We start from the raw sequence: 26,633 nt of genomic DNA, 5'->3' as shown, positions 1-26,633 counted from the left end.
TCAGTAAAGCTTGTGTGATTTGCTGACAAATGAGCAGGGTTTTGTCTCCTACGGCACTTGTGAGCAGCCTGAAGAGAGAACGGCTCTAGGAGCTGGGAATGGTTTAAATCAAAATAAGAATAATCTTAGAGCACTGCTTAAATCTGCGATCAGCTGCTTAAATTAAATGGTAATAATAACAAAGTGTTAATGTAAGGAAATTAAGTCTAACCATGGGATTCCAACAGCTCATCAGTATGGGGTTCGTTTGCATGTAAAACTATGTGGTTATGCTCTGATTGCCGTGTGATGACAACTGAGAATAGGCTATTTTTTAACAGTGACCTGGATGGTTTAGTAAATTAGACTTCTTCTGGAGAAGAAATTGTCAGACAAGACCCAAGAAAATTCATAAGTGTTCAATTAGTTTAATATTAAATATTTGAAAATGGTGTCCTCCCACTGTGCCACTGCTATCTTCCCATTTCAACACTTACTCATTCTCTAAAAATTAGCTATAACTGTTGGTCCAAAGAAGAAGAAAGTATTCAAGTACTTAACAAGTAGTGGTACTTCACAAGCAATGAATTAAAGCTTTTGGCTTCCACTTGTGTGAGAGCGAGCAGTACCATAGTTTTGCTGCAGAGATGAAAAGGCTGAGGTGTGGAAAGGTTAGTGCTTGCATAAATTTGTGGTAAGCAGTTCTAAAATTTGAAATAATGCACAAGTTCTGAATTGTACAGCTCTCTTGTTTGATAGTGATCCTTGCAAGCAAAACACAGAACTGTAAGACTAGGGAAAAGCACTCAACTATTTTTGTTTTAATGGAGAGCTATAAATATGATACTACAATGTTCTAGAAATACATGGGCACTTTCATTTAAAAAAGCATCCTGGTTGGATTAAATGGTTACTCCCTACTTAATTGTTCTGACCTGGTCTCATCTTGCTTTGGACTATATTATTGTGAATATGTTATTCTACGAAATGTTAAAACTTCATTAGAAAATCCTTACTTGTTCTTGCAAAGATTTGGTTAGGGGAAAATAAATGGCTGGAGCATGAGGAACAATGAGAACAATTAGACAGTGCACTGTCAAATGCACAAAGGAAATAAGCTGAGTTAAAAATGATGATTTTTCCAGTAATGCCCTTAAATTATGATAATCTCATAGTTGCTCATGACTCTGGCTGGTCTATTTTTTTCACAGACAAAAATGAGATTTTCGCTATGACAGTGTCTCTTTGTCTGCGAGCTGCAAAATACCAATGTCTTTACATGCATCATAGCTGACCTATGTAATACCATAACCATGGCTTATCCCATTTTCCCTATCCTTAATAAGACAGAGATGTGAAACAGCTGTCGAGGTTTGGACTGTTCCCAGGGTGACACCCTGTGTTTCAGCACTGGGAAGGACCAGGGCCCCTTCTCCAATCTGCTCCCGAGCTTGGGCTGGGAAGACCATGAGGTTTCACGTGAGGGATGCCACGAGCTGCACCAGTAACACTTTAAGCACGTTGCTCTGCTCCTCTTAATCTCCTGTCTTCATTTTTCATCTCTCACCAGAGAAAGGCCACGTAATTGAGCACTGTAATGAACAATAAAGCTGTTAAAAAATAAGCAGTAGCTTTCCACCCGCCCCAGCAGGGGAGAGCACACATTTCGCATACCAGCCAGCCGGGGAGTTGGCCTCCTGTGTACCCAAATATTAGTGGTGATTATCAAATCTCTTAAAATTATATGTATCCCCCCATTAATCTTTACCCATTCTGTACAGGAAGCAAAAACCTCCTTAGATCAATACCAGGAAGCCAGAGATGATAAATGAAATGACTGACCATTGACCCAGCGTGAGCGATGCATCGCAGGTTGGCCAAGCATGGCCAATTGTCACAAGTGCCCTGTGCTTTTTCCCTTCCCAGGGGGTGGTGTGAGCTGGACAGTGGGAGTCAGTCCCAGAGGAAAGACCTGGCCCAGGCCAGGAAGACCCATCTGCTCACATGTGGCTGAGCCTACACCACGTTTTTCACGTTAGCCCATTAGCTCTGTGCTCCAGGAGAAGGACTAGCGCCTTACTACTGATTTTAGGGGCTTAAAAAAGCTGTTTTCAGAGAGTGTTTTGAAGCAAAAGCAAGGTGAAGTTGTTTGGAGCATCTTTACTCTTTCAATTTTAAATGTATTAATTTCTTTTCTAGAACCCTGACTTTTTTTCCCTTCCATCAGTGCTGCAGACGCTGCTGCAGTCCAGAAGCCACCGCTGCTCTGTCAACCCACTAATCGCGCTTTTCCCTTCTTTGCAGGAAATTGTGTCAGAGGTAATAGCTTTTACTGGATAGAGGCAGATCTTGAGCAACTGGATCAAACCTCATAGGTTTGGCAAGTTGAGCTTGTTTTTTACTGAGTCTGATTCGCGTCTGGCCTCTGTGCCAGCAAGGGTCGTGCTTGTAGTGTGGGCTGATACTGTAGGGATTTGCAGCATCCTATTCCCCATCCCATGCCCAGCTAAGCCTGTAAATCCCACATCGGGGGGACAACTGGATTGTAGTGTCAAGAGTCATTTCAGGGCTTCCCATCTCTTTTGAAAGTGCTTTCTGTCGCTAGATGGTAGGAAGGGAGGTGTGTGATATGAAAGTGTCCTCCTCAGTGGTTGTTGGCAGTAGTTTCTCTCTAGTTGATCACCTCCTTCCCTTCTTCTTGTGAAGACAGAGGTGCTGTCCTTCAGTTTGTTAACTCCCTGTGCTGTTTGAGTGGAAGTGGGTGTGCAGGTGTCCGATCGGCAGGAATCTAATCTCATTCCTTCCCAGCAGCTGGGGAACTCTGCACTGCTAGAGGAAATCAGCCCGGTGACAAGCTGTTCTGCCATCCCTCCGCACATTTCCCACCAAAGGCTGTGGAAAGCCTTGCTTTGGGTTACAGCTAGGAACGTTTTCCTCACTGAAACAAGGACCACAGTTGTTCTCTGAGGCATGTACGTGCCATTAGTGGAAATTTGGCTGCATCCTCCACTATGGAGAAATAACTTGCCTTTCTCAACATGCTGTTTTCTCTTATGTTTTCTTTTTAATTAAGAAACATTTCCAGTAATTTTCCAGAAACCAAATTGGCTGTTGGATTCCAGCAGAAGGCGCAAGTGATTTCCTTATGAAAGCTCCAGTTCAGCGCTTCTGTTCTCACTTGTTCACACTGTTCTTGAGCAAATTGAGCAAGCTCACAGAAAATTCACAGCAACTGTTTTTCTGTCTTGTGTATGCGCTAACGTATGTTCAGGAAAAGGAGGGTCAGATAAGTGTTTAAAGACGCGCGCAATGCAGACATGTGCTTCACATGTTTCCCCCGCCTCAATTGTGTTCAAATGACTCAGTTCCAGTCTGCAACACACGCCGAGCTCTGGTCCTCAGCAGAGACTGAGCTGCTTTGATTCATATGGTGGTCCAATGGTGGGAACTGTGATCAAACCAGAGCTGAGAGATCACAGTGTGTGAGTTCATTTCTGTCTTCAGTAGGGTTTGGCTCGTTAGTTTGGAGCAGAGGCAAAGGGGACTCAGTTGCTGAGTTCTAGGTATTGTTTTGCCTTTCCTGTTTAGCATTCCTTCTCCATTTGTGTTCATTTCCACTGCCCACAGCAGGCCTGGACAGTGGTATTAATAGTGCTGGCATCAATGAATCCTGCTGAAAACCACTTCCTCTGGTGGTTTATACATTTTTCTTCCAATTGGTGCACTACAGATCTCTGTGTAGGTCTCTTTAAACAGACCCCTGTTGACTTCATGGGCCACACACACGACGGTTTTTTGTGTGACTGATTCCTTAGGGGTCTTGTCTTTGTCTCCTTTTTAGAGATTTGCTTGCTAGATACGGTGGTATTGTCTACAAGTCAAACAACAATTGATGCTGTAGGTGCAATCAGATTGAATTCTCCTGATAGTTTCAGCAGAGAGATGCTGATAGCATGATTAGTAAATCTTTAAAAAGTTTTCTTCCCCCGCTCCCCCCTTATTGTTTTGTTCCAAAGTCATACAAGTATCCCTCCCACATAAGAAGCTTGGATTTTGTGTTTTCTCGTGCGGAAGCCAGGACACCCTTTCCCAAGGGAACAACGAGCCCCATCCATCCCTCTGCTGTGCTGACTGTTGCGTAAAAGCAGGGAGGTCAGCTCCGTGGCCAGGTCAGAGCCTTTGCTGAGAAACCTTCAAGCACGAGGAGTTGCTGCCTTTCCTGTGGCAGCACTTGAAGCCGTTCTCTTGGCAGCTTGCGTTTCCAGCCATTCATTGTAGGAGCATTTCCTTCCTCATTAGCAAAAGTACCTGGAAGCCCAGCATTGTGTCATGAGATAGGAAGTCTTTTCCAATAGTTGTCTGTGCAATTATATTCTTAGGGTGTAGCAGTTTTGTGCAACACCCAGTATTTTGGGAACATAGCTTTCTACTGTTAGAATTTGGGCATCCAGTTCTGGCACGTTGCCCACGTTGCTCTCCTAATAGCATTAGCAGAGCAGATCTGAAAGATTGATCCTTCCTCTGATCGCTTCACGTTTTGGAAGGCTGATGTTCTATCTGATCTGGGAGTGTCTGGCAGGATCGCAAATGAATTTGGCAGAAGTCTGTAGGGTAACTGAGAGGGCTGTGCTTAAAAGGGAGAGACTGTGTCTGCTGATGCTGCAGATGCTCCGACAGCCATATAATTGAACTCAACATTGAATTTAGGATGGAGATTGCTGTTCCTCGCAACCAGGGACTCCCTGCATATAAACACCCCATTTCCCTGTTCCTCGTGGTCAGCCATGCCTAGTGAATGTAGAGGAGTGTCACTCTTGAAATAAGTTTTCTATTAAAGTGTTTATCTCCTGCCATCTAATCCAAATAAACAGTCGTAATGTCGTTGACCTTTGGGACATCCTGTAGCACTGCTGCTAATGATGGAAAGCTGTTCTAAAATACTGACCATTACCAAAAAAATCAAAGGCAGCAAATTGAAAATGTTGAAAGATGCCATCTCTGGAAGACCTCTGTGTGTCATAGTGTGTGGTAAACACTCAGATCTGGGCACGTTGCCTTCCTGCTGTTCCCAGGAGACAAGATTGCCCCGAGCTCAAGGCATGCTTTGTGGAAGTACTTCCCAAGTGGCAAATAGGTTTGGGGTTTTTTTGTAAATCACCTTTACTGGTGAGGGGAGAGGGATCTCTCTCTTCTCCCCGTGTTGGGCGTTTCTTCTCGTAGGTGAGGATCACTCAAGCTGGGAGACCATCTTCTTGTCCTGTGGTGGGAGCCTGGCAGTGTGGCTGGAGTCTGGGAAGAGGAAAGCACCCTTTCTCAAAGGATCTGGTTGCAGATCCTGCTTTCTAGTTTTCTCAGAGATTATTTGAAGAACTTCACTTCAAGCAAAGCCATGGAGTAGGAGGTTGTGTCAGTACAGCCATAAGCGAGGCTTTACTGCCCCTGCAAGAAACCTCTGAGAAGCAGATTAAAAGCAGCACTGATTTGTTTCCAAGATAAACTGTTGCCTCTGATTGCCTGGGGGGAGGACTAGAGGGTGACTGGTTTGCTTGTGACAGTTCTGTTGAATGGACTGTCCCCTTCCCAAAAAAAGTATGTCTTTTAAAGGATGACAGGGCTTCCAAGAAATGTAGAGCCACCAAACCCTGTGGAAGCCGTTGCCGCAATTCCTGCTGCAGCTGCTGGCTGGGCTGGGCTGGGCTGGGCTGGGCTGGGCTGGGTCGGACTGGGGAGCAGCAGGAATGGGAGCCATATGGACATCATCTCCACCGCAGGGTGTTTTTTTCCCCTTTAAAAGTATGCTTCATTCTTGGCTCTTGTCCCAGCACGGCTGCATAGCTGGAATTCCAGAGCTGCTTGCAGGCTCCAGAGGAAGGAGGGGGCTCCCTGGCTCGATTTCTACAAGATGCAACTTTACAACAAGATTAGAAGTCGAGAGCAGCCCGGCTAATTAATGCCAGGGCACCAAAGGCTCCTCTGCGCTCTTCCCTTTGTTAACAGCATGCTGGGAGCACGTCTGCGTTGTTAAATGGTTGTTTGCAGATCACATAATGAAGATTAACGTGTTTTCCTGGGTACCTGAGCCTTAAACAGGCATTTTCAACACATCTCATGCCAAGATGTTGTTTTCAAGGGTGTATTGATGAGGCCGAAGAGAGATGAATGTATAGGGATTGTCAGTAGTAATGTATCCACATTGAAGCTTTTAAAATTTATGCAACGTAATGTTATATTTAGGTCTAAAATTGCCTTTGAATTGGGATTAATGTCTCTGGAACTATGCGAGGCAGAAGCTGTGCACATTTTCCTGCCCCAGGAGCAGTAATTCATCTCCCCGAGCTGCCAGCAGTGGAACAGGCAGTGTCTCAGCTTCCGAGCCTCCCGGCCGGCGTTTGCCCTGAACTCACCCTGCCAGCACCGTGGGGCAGCGCGAGAGCTTCGCGGGGTGCTGCCTGTCCCAGAGTGACTTGATTGAGGACAGTAATTTCCTTTCACTCCTGCCCTGCGTGAGCTCCACGGCTGCTTTGCCAAAAGCCTGCCTTTTTCTCTGGGTTCAGCAGGTCAGAGACAAAAACCCCTGGGACTCCTGGGTGGAAGATGTCCATCAACTCCAAAGCGAGGGGCAGCATGTGCCGCCGCTCTCATGTGGGCGCAGGAAGCTCAGCTCTAGGGGAGCTGGCAGATAGATCCTCTTGGAGCAAATTATTTCCTTTACTGAAGCAGAGGCTCTCGTTATCAGGACAGCAGTTTGTTGAGTGCCTTCTGGAGAACCGCTGCAGCAGTGGTTCTCTGTTTGCTTTGCTCCTGTGCTTTTTTTGGGTCTGGCCTGGGACTCTAATATGGTTGGCATATTAGCGCCGGTGAGATCAGGAGATGCCAGGGAGACGGGGCAGGCATAATAAATCTGCTGAGCCAAGATGATGTCATGAGCCTGGCGTCTTACGAGGGATTTAGTGTTTTGTACCATGCAAGTGAAAATGAATAAATGTAGAGCATTTATCCAGGCAGAAAGTAAATACGGAGATTAGACTTGTCATTGTTACTGAGGCAGCACCAAAAGCTGACAGTGTCCCTGGAGCCGGGGCTGCTCATCCGGAAAGAAACGGGCAGGAAGAGAGAGGAGCCTGTCCTAGAGCCAGTCTGCCTTTAGCCACAGGCATGTACTAGGGATTTGCATTTTAATTATTTTTCAGTAGTCTTTTAAGCTCTCTTTCCAAAGCTTCTCCCTCTGCTCCTCTGTATTATGGCCCACAATTTGGTTTGGGCCCCGAGAACACCCCCAGAGCATCGCCGGACTCCGCACGCGGCGGAGAGCACCCACTCGAGGATTAAAGTGGTGGAAGGTAAAGTCTAGCCACTGACCTTTACTTTTCCTTTCCTTTGTAGTGGAAAAGCTTTTTTTTTTCTTTTTTTCCCAGGCTTCTGGCCCGAGGCTGTTCTCAGTTTAGAATTTTAAGCTCACATCTTTCCTAGACAGAAGCAAACCCACCGCTGCCGAGCTGGGCGCTGCCGCCACCGCTCAGGTGATAGACTGGGCTTTGCTTTTTATCGCCCGCTCGACTCGCCTGAGAAAACGTAGCCTGAATCCACCAATTCCTGCCTTCGTTTCCCCTTCTCCTTTTGACATGGCAGCAGTGTCACTTTGCAGCCTGGTTTGAGCAAGCTGTGTCCTGTGCCTTGTGCAAGCTCCGTAACACACTGTCCTTCTGCAGCTTCATGTCACTGGGGGTTTTTTTGGGATGATGCGATTCTTTCCTCCAGCCCACTTGGCTACGAGACATATCTTGCTAATAGTTGGGCTCTACAGGTTTTAAAATAAACTCCTCTCCAGCAGGTTTAGCATTATTGTCTTTTCTATTTTTTATTGGTTTTCGGTGGGTGTCAGCTTTGTTTTGGACTTACCCCGACGGCAAATCTTACTAGCGCCAGATGTTAAAAGGCAGAGGGTTGCTCCTGTTTTTCTTGGCACAATGTATTCCCACTGCACCCTGTTTAATATTATCTGAACAGTAATCTGATGATTAGGAGAGATAGCAAAATAAAGCTTTACGCAGATGATCTCTTTTCATCTCTTCAGCTGACTCTTCGAGGCACTGCATTAAAGGATTGGTTTGATAAGGAATTCATCGCTCCTGAGGGCAATTATCATTTTTGCTCCCTATGTTTCTCAAACGGGAAGGAGTAGCAGCATAATCTCCTTTGTCTTCAAAGTTACACTGAAGGATAGTATCCAGCCACTCCTCCCGGGGAGCTGTGTGTTCTGGAACAGGCTTGACACAGTAGCTGTTAAATTATAGGGCTGGAGCAAACGGCATCTTAAATTTGGATCCTGTGGAAAATCCCAGAAAAGCAATAAGCACTTGGAGTACTTTTCTCTGTCTTGGTATTTCCAGCATGCTCACAGTCATGGTTTCTCTGATGCCTTCACATCCTTTCATCCACTCAAGTGATTTTCAGGGTGACTGTCATTAACAGGCCTGAGGTAGCCAGGCTTTCTCCCTCCCTAGCCAAGGCTGGCTACCTGCAGGTGAACACCCTGGTGCCCAGTTTCCCTCTGTGAGACGTGCAGCCTGGTTGCTGGTTGTGCAAGAACATACCTCACCGTGGAAAAAACGCCTGACATGTCCCAGGTAGCAATTCCTGGTCTAGCATGTGGATGATAAAGTAGTGCTGCCTCTGTTGGGGTGGCCTCTGGACATAGCATGTGGATGATAAAGTAGTGCTGCCTCCACTGGGGGTGGCCTCTGGACGTAGATATGCCTGTGTTAGAAATGCCTTATGCTGTCACTGCTACGCTGCTGCCGATCTAATTACTTTTTCTTTTGTCTGTCTCTTTCCTTTCCCTGTCTTCCTTGTTTTTATGTCGTACGTCTCTGCATCCTGTAGTACAAATCTGTGTTTAGGTCCTACTCCCAGGACTTTGTGCCTCACAACCAAGTCTCCATACCTCCTTTCCTCTCTTCTACCTCCTCCTCCTGCTCCACCCCACCTTTCCCACCCGTCCATCCGTCCCAGAGCTCTGACCTAGCGGTGCCCGCCGCAGCCAGCCAGTCACCCAGCACTGTGGATGTGCCAAACTCCTCTTCTCAGGAGAGCAGCTTTAACGGGAATGCTCCTGTCTGCCTTCCTTCTGAAACCTCTTTCACTGATTCTCTCCAGACGCCTTCGGTGAGACTATCCAAAGAGATAATGCACCTTAACGCAAGGCTGGGTTTATTTGTTTGTTAAAAGAAAATGTCTCTGATATTAATACATGCTTCATGTGATCAGGTCTGGTTTCCAAATATGCATGTGAAGAAAATGTCTCTGATATTAATACATGCTTAATGTGATCTAGTCTGGTTTCTTGTAAATTGCAGAGAGGTAATTTCATATAAAAATTTCAATACAAATTTCATAGAAAAAATGAACAACCTCAGCAGGCTTGCAAAAACATTAGCGCATATGTAGGAAACGTAAAATGTCAAATGCTGGTGGAGAGGAGAACTTGCTGTAGCTTCCTGCCGTTGTAATACAAAGCTGAGGAAGGTAAAGGAGTGTTTTGTGAGGCTGGTTGTTTCTGAACAGGGGTTCCTAGCAGTGGTTGGCATCCTGCAGTCCCTGCGGTGGCAGGAGTTGGCTGCCCTGCTCCCCCCTGACCCCAGGAGCGGTGGGTGCCATCCAGCTCGCTCTCTCTTCTGCATAAACCTCTTGCTCTCTCCAGGCTCCTGCCCTTCCCGGGTACCTGCAGCCCTGGCTTTGTGCTTGGTGCCAGTGTGTGTCGGTGCAAAGCATCACGTGTCGGTGAAGTTACCCTCACGCTGTTCCCACGCTGATACGGCACTACTAGTTTGAGGTCCCAGATCAGTTTTGCAGATGACTGAGCAGGTTTCTCCATTACAGCTACTTTTTTAAACACCTGGTTTTCAAGGCAGTTCCTCTTTCATTTACTGCAAAGCCTAGAGTTGGTGGGATTAGAGCTGCCAGCGCAGCGCAGGCAAGTGCTGCCTCGTCACAAGGTTTTGAAGAGGGACACTGATTGTGGAGTAAATGATCAGGTTTTTACACTCTGGACCTGACCTCGCTGTTCCATCTTCCTTGCGTTGGGTCCTCGTTGCAGCCCAGAAGCCCTCGAGTTTGGTTTAGCCCGGCATGATGGCTCTAGTCTGTGCTTGTGGCATAGTTTGGGAGATACATTTGACACCCCCTGGTCTACATGTAGCGGCAGGACTCCAGCACGGGTAGGACAGGCACTTGTGTGACAAGCTTTCAACGCTCAGCTTCTGCAACCTCAAAATCCCCACGTGTGTATTGCACCTTCACCATCTCACCTGGAGTCCATGGCAGCTCTTGCAAAGCCTGCTGCTCTCCTGCTGTAGCTCAGGGCCTTCAAGAAGTTCTCAAGAACCAGAAAATAATTACCTCCAGCCTCGGTGGCCAGTGTTGGCCACTCAGCCAGAGGAAGGGCTCCCAGTTAGGTGACAGCAGGCGCCGAGAGCGCTTCTCCTCCCAGCCCGTGGGCATGTTCTCTCACTGACACCGAGTGCTGGCGGGGGGCACCATCACGTATTTCCTTTCATCCTGTCTCCCTTAGAGTGAAAACGCCAGTGAGGAGGCTGGTGAGGGTGAATACGTCAATCTGTATTCCTCTGGCCAGAGCAACGGGGAACTCCCTCGCTCTGAAGGAGTAAGTAACCTGGAGAGGGCTGGACACCGGGAAGGGGCTGCCTGGTGCATGCTGAGTTCACGCCGGGGCTGACGCGCTTGGCACCGGCCTCTTCTGCACACCCTGGAGCTCCCGTGTCCCTCCTGCTGCCCTGGCTCCCTTGCTGGCAGTCCCTCTGCTTGCCCAACTCCTGGCTTGCAGGCTTGGGGGTCCCCTCCCGGTCCGGGTTGGAGAGCAGGTGACGCTTTCGGGGTCGCGGTGAGGGGTCCCCGGCAGGAGGTAGAGATGGCTTTTCCTTGCCACGCTCTTTCCTTTGTGCTTCGCTGTCTGTTTGGAGCTGCTTGCCTGAGGTTCCCTTCCAGAAAGCTGCACCCCACCAGCACCGTGTCTATTCTTGTAACTGCTTTGGCTTCCCCATGTTAATACAGAAAGCCTTATGCACTAAATTATTATTATTTTTTTTTCCTTCACCGTTTTACAAAGTAAGTGATTGATTTGGCATTGTAATCTCACACTGTTTCTTCCTTTACTCAAGTCTCATATCTTAGCTATTTTCTAGAGGAGACAGGGCGTTTTCCATTGCAGGGAGGTACCGGCTTCCTGTTGGGTCATAGGAAACAGCGGCAGAGGTCTGTGGCCATCTTTTTGCCTGCCCTCATCTTGGAAGGCACATCTCCCACAGGATGTCTCCGAGACCTTTATCCACGCTGGTGATAAATAAGCCAAGAGATAGCTCTCCCATTCCTTCCCTTCAGGAGACACGTCTAGGCAGGCCCAGTCTTTTGGGCAGCTGCGAGGTGGTTCTCGACTTTGAAGCAAAGGGCTTTGCAGATATAGTCTGGAAAAATTCTGCAGACACCAAGAAACCTGAGCTCACCAGTGGGTTTTCCAGGCCGAACGGATAGTGCGTAGGTGGTCCTGCCTGTCCAGTAGGTTGAATTTCCACGTTTCACTCTGCACGATGTTAAATAATTCTGAACTCCAACACCGTTAGATTAATATTCCCATTTGTCATTCATGGGTATTTTTCTCCTTAATAAATAGCTAATTTAAAAGGCTGTATCTTTGCTTTGAGCTCCCTACCTGCTGTTCCATGCTGTGGGTTCAGATGGTTCTGCTTTTTTGCATCAGCCTGATTTCCACAGCTGTGAATTGTGAAGTGGAAACGTTGCATCGTTGTGTAAGCTCTTCTGATGGGAGAGGAGGGAGGCAGGAACAGCACTGGGCACCCACCCCCTCAGACAGAGTACTTTTTGGGGGCTGTGACGGGGAGGGGAACTGAAACTGGAGAGCCTAGAGCTGGCTGTGTCTGTTCTCATTAAAGCAGAAGGCAAGTGTAGTTCAATTGTAAGGGCTGGAGGGAAAGGAACTCATGAAAGGGTTAAAATCCAAGACAACAGCTGACTTCTGTTGTAACTTTCAGCATCATTTCGCAATGTTAAAAGCAAACAGTACTAATTACACCAGTCTCCAGAGATGGTCCCAAATTTCCTGTCTAATTAACTTCTGTGTTTTCCTGGCATTTGGCATTAACTTGCATCAATCTTTAACCGCTCTGTAGGAATTTACAGTAAAGGGCCATTTAGAGGCAGTCAGACTGTAAATGCAAGACTAGCTGTGGCGTGGGACTCACATGTGATAACAAAAAACTTCCTTCTCTTCACAGGAATCTCCCTCGGTCAAAGACAGCAACTCCAAAGACTCCCCCTCCAACAGCAGCACCACGGGGAAGGAAGGCAAAGATGGTGCTGAAAGGTGAGCCTGGCTCCTGGGCTCCTCCTGCTTCCCAGCCCCACCAGAGTCTCACCAACGTCCCATTAGCCCAAAATATCCTTGGGGTTGCCTGTTCCACCTTCTCAATGTTGTCTAAGCCTGTGGTTTTTTTGCACAACTGGTGAGCGGTGGGATCCTGCTGAACGAAAAGGATCCCAGCAAGATGTCATTACTTAACTCAGGGGTTAATGCAGCCTGTGTCAGCCACCCTAAGTCCATCTAATTGCCAGCCCTGTCATTGCTACTGGCTGCTCCCTCCAGGGAAACGTGCAAAAAAAGTCTGCATCGCTGCTGGGAAATAGTCTTCTAGAGGGGAATTCCTTCTTAACCCTGCTAGTTAGAGGCTGGCTGAGGCCCCAAAGCAGGAGGCTTTATATCCCTTCTAATGCTCTTAGCTATCGTTTGTCTATGTAAATGAGGAGGTGCAGGCTGTAACAGATGGGCTTCAGGAGGAGTGGAGTGAGTGCTTCCCTGCTGCTTGAGATTGCTCTTCAATTGCGTTTCTAAAGCAAAAATAGAGAACAGCATTGTTTTGTGCGTGGCAGTCAACTTCCCTCCCCCATTTTCCTGCAGTTGGTTTGAGGCTTTTAATCCCTGCAGTGAAGGAGACAATGCAGGAGTGCTCTGCAAAGCTCACTATCTGCTGGAAGTGCCCACTGGTGCACCAGATTTTAGTCTGTGCCTGGGTGGAGAGCTGTAAAGAATATATATACCTGTTTTTTTTAGGAATACAGACACAAAGAGTACCAGCCTTTGGGGGCAGGAATACTAGAGTTGTGGATGTACACCCAAAAAGTGGTCAGAGCTTTCTGCTCTACCTTCCTGCAGAAAAAGAGCCTGTCATCTCCCCCTGTAGGAGCCCAATGGGTCATGAGCTGACTCAGAGATGTATGTATAGAATATGCTCCGTCTCTATACATTTGAGGAAAGGCTTAGATTTGTGTGCACTAAAAATTTGGTGGATTAAGGAGACATAGAAGTGTGTACTTACGCAGGGCCTAGTAAAATCCCATCTGCCAGAAATGCAGGCAGACAAGTGTTCAGGTCCTAACGGTTCATCTTTCTCTTTTTCAAGAGGTGCACAAAGCAACAGAATTAGAGCTAGACGGTTGGGCTTGTTTGCAAAAGATTTACCTCCAGACTGTCTGTGTACTTACTGTCCTTTAGCGAGCTCAGGTGGACCCAACATCTCTTCCCCTGGATGGGCAATGACACGGATGGGTATTTGCTTTTTTTCACAGGCAGCAGCAGTCACCAGATGCTTTGGAATCATCACAGTTGGAGGAAGAGGTAGATGAACTATCCCTCATCGACCACAGTGAAATTATGTCTAGGTTAACGCTGAAGCAAGAGGTAGGTGCATTCAGGGTTTGCTCTCATACCCTTTGGTTTATGCTGTATTGAAATCTGATTTTCTGTGTGCACGAGCAAGGCATCAGCTTTTATTTGATAGGAAAAAGTAGGTTGCAGCAGCAGTGCTATGCAGCTTTACAAGTGCAGGCTGCTGTGAAAGCATGAGATGCTGGTACAGGCAGGGAGCATCAGCAATGAATGAGGATTTAACAAAATGTGAGACGTCTCTCTAAAAACATCCTGTGCCCATTTCCCATTCTCCTCCTTCCCACCTCTTCAGCCTGTGACAGTCTGAATTGAAGCACCTGAGAGCCTGAGCACAATAAATCCAGGTGCAGGTTTATGGTGTTGGCCTTTCAGGCTGAAGGCAGGTTCAGCAGATTTCCTGAGCAGGATGCTGAATTGCTGATGTGGAAGAGCAGCCGAAGTGGGTTTCTGTATTTGAGAAATGGCTTTGTTTCTAGCCTTGGGTGTGCTCCCAGACAGCTTTACTCACCGCGCTCTCCAACCAAGCTGTCTTTGACATGCAGCTTGAGAGAATATGCAGGCTTTTGAAGCTTGCAGACTGTCAGGGGGATAGTCTGAAAAATAGAGAGAATGTATCATTTACTGGCACTTTAGGAGTGTTCTTTGGTCAGCCGAGATGTGCAGGAGAGAGTGAGAAGCTATTACTCATTCCTTAAGTAGTATTTAATGAGTCCTGCCAGAGGGTCACCTGAAAAATTCACATCTTAGACATAGCTGCTCCATGGCTGTAATCCACAGATTTTTCAGTGTTTTGCATATTGAAATGACAAAGACATTGCTAAGGGCAGCCAGACATGACTCCAGTCTCCTCTGCAGGAATATTTCCTTTAAAAAACAATTAAAAACCAGTGATTTCTGAACATTTGGGACTAGCAGATCTATGTCAACCCTTAACTTCTTTTTTCTTTTGTTTCTTTACGGTCTGTGTGTTTGAAACGGTACAGAACTGCCACTGCAAGCTGTTTCTTGCAGCGTGGGAATTGCTGGCTGAGTGATAGATCAGTTTTGCATATTTTTAGTTGAGAATTGCAGGAGCGAGAAGAAAGATGTTTTTAGAGAGTGTTAAAGGCATGGGCCAAGCAATTAGCGGGGCTGTTTTCTGCTCCTGGTCGTTGGATCGTTTCAGGTGACCTCCAGCCAAATAGTTCCAGATTAGGGAATTAATTGGGGAGGTTTTGATGTTCTAGGAACATGCGAGTCGAATGCATGGCCTCTCACCCTACAGCCGCTGTGGTACGTGATCCCACACTTTGAGACATTTCACACAGTGTTACTGCTCCGTTAATGGTCTTCTGGGACCCTTTGGGAGTCCGGGACATTTCTGTTCATTCTTCTGTGGGCAGAAGGTTCAGCTTTCACTGAGCTCCAGGGCCTGGCCTTAAGGAGTCACAGACCCTGAGTAAGGATCAGCCCAGATCCTCCTCTGGGAGACCAAATGCTTTATTCAAATTCCTGGATTAGCCCAGCACTGAAGACCATGTCCCAGCTTGTGCTGTGAGCAGTGCCAGGAACGTTGTCTGCTCTGCCAGTTGCTGCTGAGCTTGAACCCCAGAGATGGTGAAGCAGGCCAAAGGCAGCTTGGGCCATGCCTGACGTGATTCTGTTCTCCTTGCAGGGAGATGATGGGCCAGATGTTCGTGGTGGATCCGGAGACATCTTGTTAGTGCATGCAACGGAGACCGACAGGAAAGGTACGGTGGGTGCCCCAAAAGCAGAGCTGAGGAGCTCAGCCTGGGGTGGCCTTTTGCTGCTTGTCTTCTGCGTCTCTGCGGTGTGTGCGGTTGTGATGTGGCTGCAGGCAGCTGGACCAGGGAGGAGAGAACTGCATCCACGATCCTCCAAGTTGCTGGGGGGCAGGGGGGATTGTGCTTATCTTTGGTGAAATGGAGCTAAGCTGGATAAGCTCTTGCTCGTTCCATTTAGCTGCAGGGATGGTATTAACTCCTCACAGCCCTTGCCCAGATCTGGGGGGTGAGGTGCACCAGTGGGGTTGGTGACAGTGATGTGTTGCTGTCTCCATACCAGCCTCCTGCGAGTGCAGGTGTGACCAGCCTGTTGTGGCCTGGATCCTGTTCTCAGAGGTGCTTCTTGCCCTTTGAACGTCAGGGCAGGGAAGATGGAGGAGTTGTGGGAGTGACTGTTGTTGCATCAAATTAAGAGAGGAGGGATGTTGGTTTGGGTCTAATGCAGTACCCCTGGGCATGGGGCAAGCTGTCGGGGTGCTGGTCTGCTGACACCCCTTATTCTCACCTTACAATGTCATTTCCTAGTCCCACACTCTACCACTTGCATGCTGGTAGCCACCCAGACCAGTTCAGAGAGGGAATCCACAGTATGAGAAAGGAGATGAGGGGGAGGAAAAGGGATGTTAGCAACACTTGGCTCTAGATTCATTAAAACCCCACTTTATCTCTCCAAACCCAGTCACCACCCACATGAAGCAGCTCCTTTCCAAGACCTGTGGCAAAGGCAGCCTTTGCAATGTTTCCTGACGGTGATTTTGAACCTGCCAAACACATTTGTGCTGATGGCCTTAACCAGAATTGATCTCCTTATCTCTGGGGATGCAAGGCAAAAGGCACTAACCCGCTGAACCACTCAGCGCTCGTATTTTAGAGGTTTGATAGGCAGAGGGGAAATATCTTTCATGTGCATTTTTAAATGGCAGGGTTTTTAGTGTAGCATAAGGTGTTTGCAATTACTTAGCAGCACCATTCAGCTAACAAGAAAATCCTTCCTCTGACAGCTATGTTTCCCTGTTTACATTGGGCATCAAATCCAGGCAGAAAGCACCAAAGTTAGGAGGGTACTCAAGAGGTGGAAGCAGTTGATTGCACCATGGCTTGATATGTATATTTTTTTAAAAATAGTGTAAATGAGATGGTGGAAATATCCCTTATAAAAATGCTGAAACTGGAATAGAGAAGCTCTCATTTACTCCTGCTGTTCTCTGGAACAAGTGTCAGATTGGAAGAACTTCCCTCCTGTTTTTGTTGAAACTTGGTAAAGGGATGTGTGCTAGAGCTTCTGTTCATGAATGGGGAGCTCCGAGGATGCTGCGAGCAGTGAGGTGAAGGCCAGGGAGAACCTCTCAAGACTAGGGAAAGCTAGAGCAGGATTTTAAATGCACAGCGGTGCCGACAAGGAGTTTCTCAGAATAGTGGCCGAGCTCAGCCCCACGGGCTGTGCCAAGCTGCTGAGCTGAATGGAGCACGGAGGAATTTGTGCTATGCTAACCCAGTGTTTGGGTGACTGAGAGGGTTAATGAATTAAGCTTACAATGAGAAGAATTCAGGGCTTGTAAATCAATCATCCAAACGGCACAGAGGGGTATAGTTAAGAGGCTTTCCTTTAAAGATGAATTTCTTGGCAGCTTTGAGTGCCAGAGCAGACCAGCTGTATTACCTCACGTTGCCTTTTGGGCAGATGGGAACCCAGAATAAATGTAACTCCACGCCCTGTTGCATGATGCTTCTTGTCCAGTTGAGTTTTCTAAAAGAGCTAAATGGAATAAGGGATAAAGAGAGACTTGTGGTCTTTAGGAATAAAATCCATGGTCAGTTAAGTGCTCACAGCCACAGGCGCTTGCTGCGAGTGCAGGATTACAGCTGGAGGAGGCCCAGGACTCACCCCTGACATGACCACCCAGCTGCTGGCTTTAGAGCTTACCTCTGATTGTCTTGAAGACTCACCCCTGACATGACCACCCAGCTGCTGACTTTAGAGCTTACCTCCAATTGTCTTGAACCAAAAGGCTCTGATTTAAGAGCAGGAGGAGGCGCTGGCTCTGTCGGGCTCCTGCCAAGAGAAACAGCACAGGTAGAGGCACCGGGAGCACACCCTGCCCTGCTCTCTCCCACCCTCCACAGCCCTGTCCTGGCTGAAAGAAGCTGTACATGTACAGCCCAGCCTGGGCAGGCAGGGCAGAAGCTTTTTCTCTCCCCATCTGTGCTCAGAAGGCTCTGCCAGGGGTTGCAGTGCACGGGGCAGGGGCACTGTGCCATCCCACTGCACGTGCTGCCCCACAGTGCTGCGTGCTTTTATACCAGGGCTAATAAGTTTCCATTTTGACCACTGCTGGCCACAGTGACCAAGCTTTTCCTGAGACTGTGAGTGTACCTCAGTCTCAACCTGAAATCTTCTTCCCTGTTTGCAGTTTCTGCTTTTTCAAATTCCCTCCTTAGTGCCAAAGCCTTTGCAGTTCTGGGGCCTGGCTGCTGCAGATGAATAAAGAAAAGCTGACTGTGTTCACCGCTTCAGAGTCTGTGTTGTGGCAGGGTCATGGTCATGGTAGTGTCATTTTTTGAAGTGAAATTTACTCTTCTTTTGGCTGAAAAGAATTTAGGCTGTCCTGGGGCAGATTTCCTGGAACACAGCAAGGGCAGAGGGTTGCCAGCACCATATCATCGGGTCGAAACACGTGTGTTCCTGATCAGGAGGGAAGAGTGACCATGTCCTACAGGGTTATGCAGAGAACAGGCACCCACCTCTCACCATCAGATCTTAAAGTATCCCCAAGGTCTAAACCACATTTTTCCTTGACCCAATATTGAAAGCTCCTGTCCCACAAATAGGTGTTTTTCTCTGACCCCTTTGGTGGTGGCATAAGTGAGTGCTGCAGATGGGAGCCAGGCCGGTGGGGACAGGGCACTTTCACTGTTCCTCTTGTGCTGTAGGGTCCATCTGCTGGTAAGAAACAACAACACATGATTTCTGTAAAGTCCATCTGTGTCAAGATATGTCCTTTTCTTCTAAGACTAGGTTCAACCTTACAAGAAGCTTCCTTTTCCTGAAAGCAGGGTTAACTGAGGCTTTCTTGTCTTTCTCTGCAGATCTGGTGCTGTACTGTGAAGCCTTTCTGACCACATACAGGACATTTATTACCCCTGAAGAGCTCATCAAGAAGCTGCAATACAGATATCCTTTCGCACAAGTGGCGGTGCACCACTGCCAGGAATCAGAGCCAAGCAGTGATTGTGGAGGGAGTTGGTGGCAAGTTGTTTGGCCAAAAACCTGCTGAAAACGTGGTCCGTAATGTGCTTGCCCTGGAGGTGTCCCAAGCAGGACTTCCTTCACCTCTGCACCCTGCAAATGGGAAATACTGCTGGGCAGGTCCGGGCAGGGTGGAGTACCGGACCTGAGAGTAGCATCCTGCAGGCCTTGGCAGGGGAGAAGAGCAGCTCAGATTTTCTGTACATCTCTGGGGAATTGGTCGTTTGTTTGGGACGTCTCGTTTGTAGAATGCGGATCGCTCTTCCTTCCGCAGGGGCCGTCAGGTTTGCCTGCTTTGGCAGAGGTAGCTTCATACTGGAGATGACTAAACCATCCAGACCTATTCTCTGTGTTATGGCAAGAAATGCAGCAGAGAAGATGCTGTGCTCTTAGCCTCCCAGTTCTGAACTGAGCTTGTAACCGCTAACGAGGCGAGGGCCCCTACGAGGCAGGGCGAGCGTTAACGATGCTGGCAGAGCACGGAGAAGGCCTCTTGCCCAGCACCCTGCCTGCAGTTCCTTCCCCTTGGCTCCCTTCCCGTGGCTCCCTTCGCCCTCAGCTGAGCGGGTCAGTGTCTGGGTTCAGGCAGTGCAAAGGCCTCGTGGGCTTTGGTCCTCCACACGCACACGTCAAGGGGAGCCTGACGTCACCCTGTCCTGCGTGGTGGCTCATCACTGCCATCTGCAGCAGAGCTGGGGCTCCCCGTGCTCCTGCGGGGATCGGCGCGGCCAAGGACACGGCAGATCTCACTGCGGAGCAGTTGTCGGTGAAAATACCGGCTGGGGCATTTGCTGCAGGCCCCTGTCAATACCTGGCTTAATAATAACCTTTTTCTCTTCCCCTTTGTCCACCTGGCAGAAGCTTTTTTTCAGCCTGTGCTGTCTCCCCTGCCACCGTTCTCCTTGCAAGCAAATTGGCCAGGGAGGAAGGTAGAGGTGACATCTGAGATCTGTTGAGACCAGATGTCCCAGACCAATGGGGGAGATCACAGCAGAGGAGTGCTGCTCATTAAATTCTACCTTAGAGAGAACAGTTTCAGGGTACATCTGCTCTTCTAGCATCAATTCTGCGAGGTGTAAGTACCTCCTCACACCCCTGCTACCTCCAGCTGCTGGCAGCTTAATCCCATGTTAATTAGAGCCATACCGGTGTCCCTTATCTCTTGGAAATTGAACACCAGTTTCAGTTAAGACAGAAAAGTACAGCGGTCTAATGCTCTGGTGCTGCTCTGACCACACTAAGTTGATTCTTTAATTTGCAACCACATATGAGAAGTTTTGCCACTTCCCAGACACGTTTAAGAAGCGAGTCAGTAAGAACACCTTCTTCGTGCTGGTGAGAGTGGTGGATGAGCTGTGGTGAGTTCCCTTCTTTGTCTCGGGATGGGAGATGTGGGGTCAGTAACAATACAGAAGTCTGGCAGATATGAAGATTTGTTGTTTAATTCTCATCTATAATGAGGGCTGAAATCCTCTACCCTGACCAGGGAGACACCTATAGTGCTGAACCCTCTTGTTCTGCAGGTTCTCGTGTCCTACCTCTGTCAGTGACTTTAAAATAATTATTAAAATGGGCATCTGTAAGAAGAGAAGAGCTGGGAAGGGGAGGAATTTAAGTCACTCAATTCTGCTTGTGGGAGAGAGCAACGAGGCTGGGTACAGGTATGAACTCTGTAGCCCAGAGTTGTAGCTCTGATGCCTTCCCTGGGTTTTCCATCTCTCAGCTTAGTGGAGCTGACGGAGGAAATTCTCAAGCTGCTGATGGACCTGGTCTTCCGACTGGTTTGCAACGGGGAGCTGAGCCTCGCCAGAGTGTTGCGCAAGAATATCCTTGAAAAAGTGGATCAGAAGAAAATGCTGAGCTACGCCAACTCCATCAAACCTCTTGCAGCCCGTGGGGTGGCAGCCAGGTGAGAGAGGATGCACAAAGCCGTATCTTGGTCCTTTCAGAGACAGGGCATCCCTTTCTTGTGGACACAAGAGCTTTTTCAGTCCAAAATACAAGAAAGGAAAGACAACAGGACACATTTTCTTAGCCTTTATTCTTCCTACTTGTTTCCTACAGGCCAGGGACCCTGCATGATTTCCACAGTCATGAAATAGCCGAGCAGCTGACCCTCCTGGATGCTGAACTCTTCTATAAAATTGAGGTACAGAGATGAGGATGGGGAAAGGGTGATGGGAGGGGTTTGAACGTGTACCCTCTGTGGTCTCTGGTGTTCCCTGCCAGCTCTCCGAGCACATCTGTTGGCTTCTAGGAGACAGCTGAGCTTGTGTCAGCAAATGACTGTGACCACAGGCTGTGGCTGGGAATCTTGAGGGAGAAATCCCATTTTAATGTGTGGCATTTTCCCACCCCCCCATCTGCTCTTCTTCCTCGGCAGATCCCAGAAGTTTTGCTTTGGGCAAAGGAGCAAAATGAAGAGAAGAGCCCCAACCTGACGCAGTTCACAGAGCACTTTAATAACATGTCCTACTGGTAAGGAGCAACTGTGGCACTGAACTGTGCACTGGTCCCCTTGTTACAAACAGGATAATGTGTATTTCTGGCAGTTTGGCAGGACACTTACTAAAGACCCCAGAAAAGAAAGAAAATCAGGAGGCCCTTGGAGAGCACTGTAACCCAGAGGAATTATTGTCAGTTCTCTTGAGCCCTTCAAACACACATTCCCCTTGCAAATAAATGCACTCTGTGAGGGGTTATTGTGGTCATCCTTGGAATTATTCTTTGTTGTGGATTAGTGTGCTCCCTTTAAGTCGGAAGCATCGTGAACTTTTCAGTACTGTTGATTCATCCTTATTAGTTAGCAATTTTATAAATGAAACAAGAAAACTGGAATCTGCTTCGGTGGGTTTATCTTTCTTGGTTTTTTTTTTCTCTTCCTTCTTCCAGGGTCCGTTCAATAATTATGCTACAAGAGAAAGCCCAAGACCGAGAGAGGCTGCTCCTTAAATTCATAAAGATTATGAAGGTATGAGCTTGGCTTTTGTGGTGAATCACATACACTGCTCCTTAAAGGAGCAAGGGAGTGGGACCTCCTTGGTTGGTAAAGCTTTTTGATGCTAGAAAGCTTTTCAGATCTGTAGAGTAACTGGTGTATTCTCCCTCTTCACAGCACTTACGAAAGCTGAATAATTTTAATTCCTATCTGGCCATTCTTTCTGCACTGGATTCTGCACCCATCCGAAGGCTGGAGTGGCAGAAACAAACCTCAGAGGTGAGGGAGGAGCAGCAAGAGCTGTCACCTTCAGGGGAAAAAGAGAACTGTGGTTAGGGGATGGAAGAGCTGGTGGATTTAACAGCTCAGCAATGTCCCAGGGTGGAGGGATGGTGAAGAACTGCTCCCCAGTGGGTAAAATGCCACGGTGCTGGAAGGCTGCAGTGTGGCTGGGCATTCTGACAGCTACATAAGTGCCAGTGCAGTCACGGGTGAAAACAGCCACCTCCTCCTCCTCCCTGCAAATTCCTGTGGTGTGGCTGGGCATTCTGACAGCTACATGAGTGCCAGTGCAGTCACGGGTGAAAACAGCCACCTCCTCCTCCCTGCAAACTGAAGGCTTGGTGAGGCTGAAGGCAGCAAACTGTGTATCTGCACTCGGGATCAGGCTGAGTAAATCAGTTGGAGGTGTTTGCAGGATGGCACTAATTCCCTGGCCTGAGTAGCTCTCTGGGGAGATGTTACAAAGAAAACAGGTTTGCAGCAGTGGTGCCAACGTGGGCTTTGTGTCCTGCAGGGCCTGGCCGAGTACTGCACGCTGATCGACAGCTCCTCGTCCTTCCGCGCCTACCGAGCAGCTCTGGCTGATGTGGAGCCTCCCTGCATACCCTACCTGTGAGTTGGTACTTTCTTTCCTCTGCCCTAACTTCCCCACATTCAAAAGGTTCCTTAAAGGACTTCTCAGCAGCTTCTGCTCAGCTCAGCACTTGCCTTTTGCCCCATGTGAGGTGGCAAAGTGCCACGCCAACCCACGTGCCCTTTCTGGACCAATTTGTCCTGTAGCAGAGGAAAGCAGAGGGACAGCTGTTGTGCACAACAGCAAGAAAGCTTTTGTGAATTGACAATGGCAAAGGGAAGAGCAAGTGCCTGGATCTTTAGTTGATGCTTTTTAACTAGAGTTTCTTTGGGGTCTGTGTGCAGCAAGACAAATTTTCCAATGGAACACACAGCTTGGAGCTGCTGCTTGGGCAGCTCTGGTTCTGGTGACTGCAAGAGCTGGTAAATGAGGAGCCTGCCTGGTCACACGTGCTGCTTCTTCCTGCCTCTAAATGAAAGGTTGAAGCCTTCTCTGTAAGGACCTTCTGATCTAGATACCAGATTTGCTCTGGGTTTAACACCAGGAAAACTTCTGGTCTTGCTTTCTTCCATGGAAGGAGTTCCACAGGAGGAGGCTGTGGAGGTGTGTGGTGTCTCCTCCAGGGGGGGAACACAGCAGGACTGTGCAGAGCCACGGCTGAGCCAAGGGGACAGGGGGAGGAAGGGAATGCAGACCCCCTTACCAGCAAAACCTCAACGTGAGGGAAACCCTCTTGCACACAGCTGGCAGGAAGGTTTAACCCCTGGCAGGCACTTCACGTTGCAACCTTATTCCAGCCTGGTCCTCCTTCCCGTGGAGGGTGACAGAGCAACCTCGGCGCCCTTCGTGTGACCGTGAGTGCCTCACCTCTGAGGTCCCTCAGCTGTGCATGGTGGGCACCTTGCACCTCAACACTGCTGGGTCTGCTACCAGGGAGACGTTCCCCTCCAGTTTAAAGCTCCAAATGCTGATGGTGGCAGCAGCAGGAGGCCATTAGGTTGCCCGTGGCTGCCTTTGGCTGGCCGTCCTGCCCCTGTGTGACTGACCTCTGTACCTGTTTGCCTACTCCCTGTTCCCCTTTCTCTCCTTCAGAGGCCTGATTCTGCAGGACCTGACCTTTGTTCATCTGGGAAACCCTGATTACATTGACAGCAAAGTGAACTTTTCCAAGCGCTGGCAGCAGTTTAACATCCTGGACAGCATGAGGCGCTTCCAACAAGTGTAAGTGCAGCAACAGAGGGGCCAGAGCTGGCTTCAGGGGGGGTCATGGCTGGGGCAGGGGAGCCCCCGTGGAAGGGGAAGGAGTCTGAAGTCAAAGCATCACGATGGAGATGCAAGGAGACCAGGGAACAACAGGGCTTTGGTCACAGTCCCCTTCCCTCTCTAGGGAAGTTGGGAAAGCATTTTTCCTATGTTAGTTTGGAGATCCAGTGCAGCAAAGTTTTCCCACTGCTGTCTTTCAGACCGGAGTTTTTCCTCCAGGTCTTGCTGGTTGCTGGTTCCCATCTTCTCTAGGAGAGACCTAGATCTAGAGATCTTCTCCAAATCATGGAGAGGTTTCTTCAGTGCAGAGCAGCAGATCTAACTGCTGATTCTACGGTGACACGGTCTTTTTTTCTCCAATTCAGCAGTGGGGATGATGGGTTTTCCCCTTTTTGGTGTCACACCATGGTCACAAGTATTAATGGAGTAACGGAGACCCCACATCGCTAGATGTCCCTTAGAGCAGGAGGTGTCACACCATGGTCACAAGTATTAATGGGATAACGGAGCCCCCACAGTGCTGGATGTCCCTTAGAGCAGGGTGGGGGTGTCCCTTAGAGCAGGGTGGGGGTGTCCCTTAGAGCAGGGTGGGGGTGGCTGGAGGTTGGGAGATGTTCTCCAGGTAGCCCCGTGTTTAACTGCCTCCCTGCTCTGTGGTTTCTCCAGACATTACGACATCAAAAGAAACGACGACATCGTGTCCTTCTTCAACGACTTCAGCGACCACCTGGCTGAGGAGGCCCTGTGGGAACTGTCCCTCAAAATCAAACCTCGGAACATCACGAGGCGGAAAACAGACCGAGAAGAGAAAACCTAGGAGGAGGGGTGGTGCGAGGCGAGGAGAATTGCTCCGCAGACGCACCCAGGGCAGCTCTGAGACTGGAGTTCCATGTTTGTACCCGTTACCGGCCGACGCACCCTCCCTCCCGGCTGGCAGCCCCCCCTGGGCCTGCCAACGTCGGGGCTGTCGCGGGCGAGAAGCGGCGGCCGCTGAGGGCAGAGATGGGCTGGTGCTCGCTGCACTCACCCTCCTCCTCCTCCCGTCCCTCTGTGCCACGGATCAGCTTTAAACCCCGGGGAGAGAGAGAGAGAGAGCGGGTGTCACACCATGGTCACAAGTATTAATGGAGTAACGGAGACCCCACATCGCTAGATGTCCCTTAGAGCAGGATGGGGGTGTCCCTTAGAGCAGGGTGGGGGTGTCCCTTAGAGCAGGGTGGGGGTGTCCCTTAGAGCAGGGTGGGGGTGTCCCTTAGAGCAGGGTGGGGGTGTCCCTTAGAGCAGGGTGGGGGTGTCCCTTAGAGCAGGGTGGGGATGTCCCTTAGAGCAGGATGGGGGTGTCCCTTAGAGCAGGGTGGGGGTGTCCCTTAGAGCAGGGTGGGGGTGTCCCTTAGAGCAGGGTGGGGGTGGCTGGAGGTTGGGAGATGTTCTCCAGGTAGCCCCGTGTTTAACTGCCTCCCTGCTCTGTGGTTTCTCCAGACATTACGACATCAAAAGAAACGACGACATCGTGTCCTTCTTCAACGACTTCAGCGACCACCTGGCTGAGGAGGCCCTGTGGGAACTGTCCCTCAAAATCAAACCTCGGAACATCACGAGGCGGAAAACAGACCGAGAAGAGAAAACCTAGGAGGAGGGGTGGTGCGAGGCGAGGAGAATTGCTCCGCAGACGCACCCAGGGCAGCTCTGAGACTGGAGTTCCATGTTTGTACCCGTTACCGGCCGACGCACCCTCCCTCCCGGCTGGCAGCCCCCCCTGGGCCTGCCAACGTCGGGGCTGTCGCGGGCGAGAAGCGGCGGCCGCTGAGGGCAGAGATGGGCTGGTGCTCGCTGCACTCACCCTCCTCCTCCTCCCGTCCCTCTGTGCCACGGATCAGCTAGAAACCCCGGGGAGAGAGAGAGAGAGAGCGAGCGCGTTGTGGAAGGAGGGTCCCAGGCAAACATTACTGGTTTGCTGGCCAATTCCAGCTGGGAATACCCGGGTTTTTGTTTTCATCCACAAAAAGGAGGGGGTCAGCAAGAGCTCGGCACCCCCAGACGTGTCTCCGGAGCGGCGTTGGGCGGGCAGCAGCCGTGGAAGCCGAGGGTTTGAGTCTCCCCTCCATCGCCACCTCGAAACGTGTTCGTGCCCAGGAGATGAGGATGAGGAGTCTCCCGCTGCCTGCCAGAGGAGCTCTGCTTTCGGAGAGCTGCTTGTGTTTACAGGGGTCTTCGGTTTTACCCCAGATCTCTCGCGCCTTCTTCAACGGGAGGAAGGCACCGGTCGTAGATAGGGAAAAAGGCACTGAAAAATGTGGGCAGGGACCCGCCATCTCCAGTCATCACATCCCCCTCCTCCTCTCAGATCTCGTTATTTAAGCACCGGTGATCCCTCCCATCCCTGGAAGCATTGACTACCCCAGGTACCGCGGTTCACGTGGCCCGTGGACCCGTATCTTTTAGTGATGGTACTAGCTTTTGCACAGTAAATGCTGTAGTATACGAGACTGTAAATATTAGTGTTTAGAATCCATTGGAGATTTTTTTTTGATGCATGTCTGAATACCGATGGGTTTATAGGAAAAAAAAAAAAAAAGAAGAAGAAGAAAACTGCAGAACATTAAGTATAAAATTCACAACCAGTGACGACGTTGTTCCAAGTGCTGGAAGAAGGGGGGGCTCGGGGTGGGTGCTGGCTGCGGAGCGGGCGCAGGGGCCGGGCAAAGGAGCCAAAGGGTCCCATTCTGGGGCTGGAAATGGGAGCCAGGAAGGAGCCCTGTGCCCAGCCAAGCCCCCCCGTCCCCTCCACCCTGCTCCTTTCTCCTCTCACT

At 49.3% G+C, this 26,633-nt stretch overlaps 1 protein-coding gene across 6 annotated transcripts in view; it reads left to right on the top strand.

The window, feature by feature from the left end:
* Nucleotides 1-24,915, top strand: part of RAPGEF1 (Rap guanine nucleotide exchange factor 1) — an 84,859-nt gene extending 59,944 nt beyond the window's left edge. For 2 of the 6 annotated variants that reach the window (XM_014943053.1, XM_014943052.1), the window contains exons 12-26: nt 8,863-9,144; nt 10,550-10,642; nt 12,288-12,376; nt 13,636-13,747; nt 15,390-15,465; nt 18,607-18,691; nt 20,032-20,124; nt 20,490-20,675; nt 20,831-20,915; nt 21,150-21,244; nt 21,659-21,737; nt 21,882-21,983; nt 22,501-22,598; nt 23,653-23,781; nt 24,490-24,915. In XM_014943053.1, coding sequence (XP_014798539.1) covers nt 8,863-9,144; nt 10,550-10,642; nt 12,288-12,376; nt 13,636-13,747; nt 15,390-15,465; nt 18,607-18,691; nt 20,032-20,124; nt 20,490-20,675; nt 20,831-20,915; nt 21,150-21,244; nt 21,659-21,737; nt 21,882-21,983; nt 22,501-22,598; nt 23,653-23,781; nt 24,490-24,640 — 1,755 coding nt within the window. In that variant the 3' untranslated portion in view covers nt 24,641-24,915. The remainder of the gene's footprint in view (nt 1-8,862; nt 9,145-10,549; nt 10,643-12,287; nt 12,377-13,635; nt 13,748-15,389; nt 15,466-18,606; nt 18,692-20,031; nt 20,125-20,489; nt 20,676-20,830; nt 20,916-21,149; nt 21,245-21,658; nt 21,738-21,881; nt 21,984-22,500; nt 22,599-23,652; nt 23,782-24,489) is intronic. The other 4 variants (XM_014943055.1, XM_014943054.1, XM_014943057.1 and 1 more) reach the window with 3 other exon arrangements.
* Nucleotides 24,916-26,633: the final 1,718 nt, after the last annotated feature.

Source organism: Calidris pugnax, unplaced genomic scaffold (assembly GCF_001431845.1).
Source record: "Calidris pugnax isolate Ruff unplaced genomic scaffold, ASM143184v1 scaffold102, whole genome shotgun sequence".
Classification (NCBI taxonomy): Eukaryota; Metazoa; Chordata; class Aves; order Charadriiformes; family Scolopacidae; genus Calidris; species Calidris pugnax.
The sequence above is the reverse complement of the archived record's forward strand: the minus strand, read 5'-3'. Positions and strand labels throughout refer to the sequence as shown.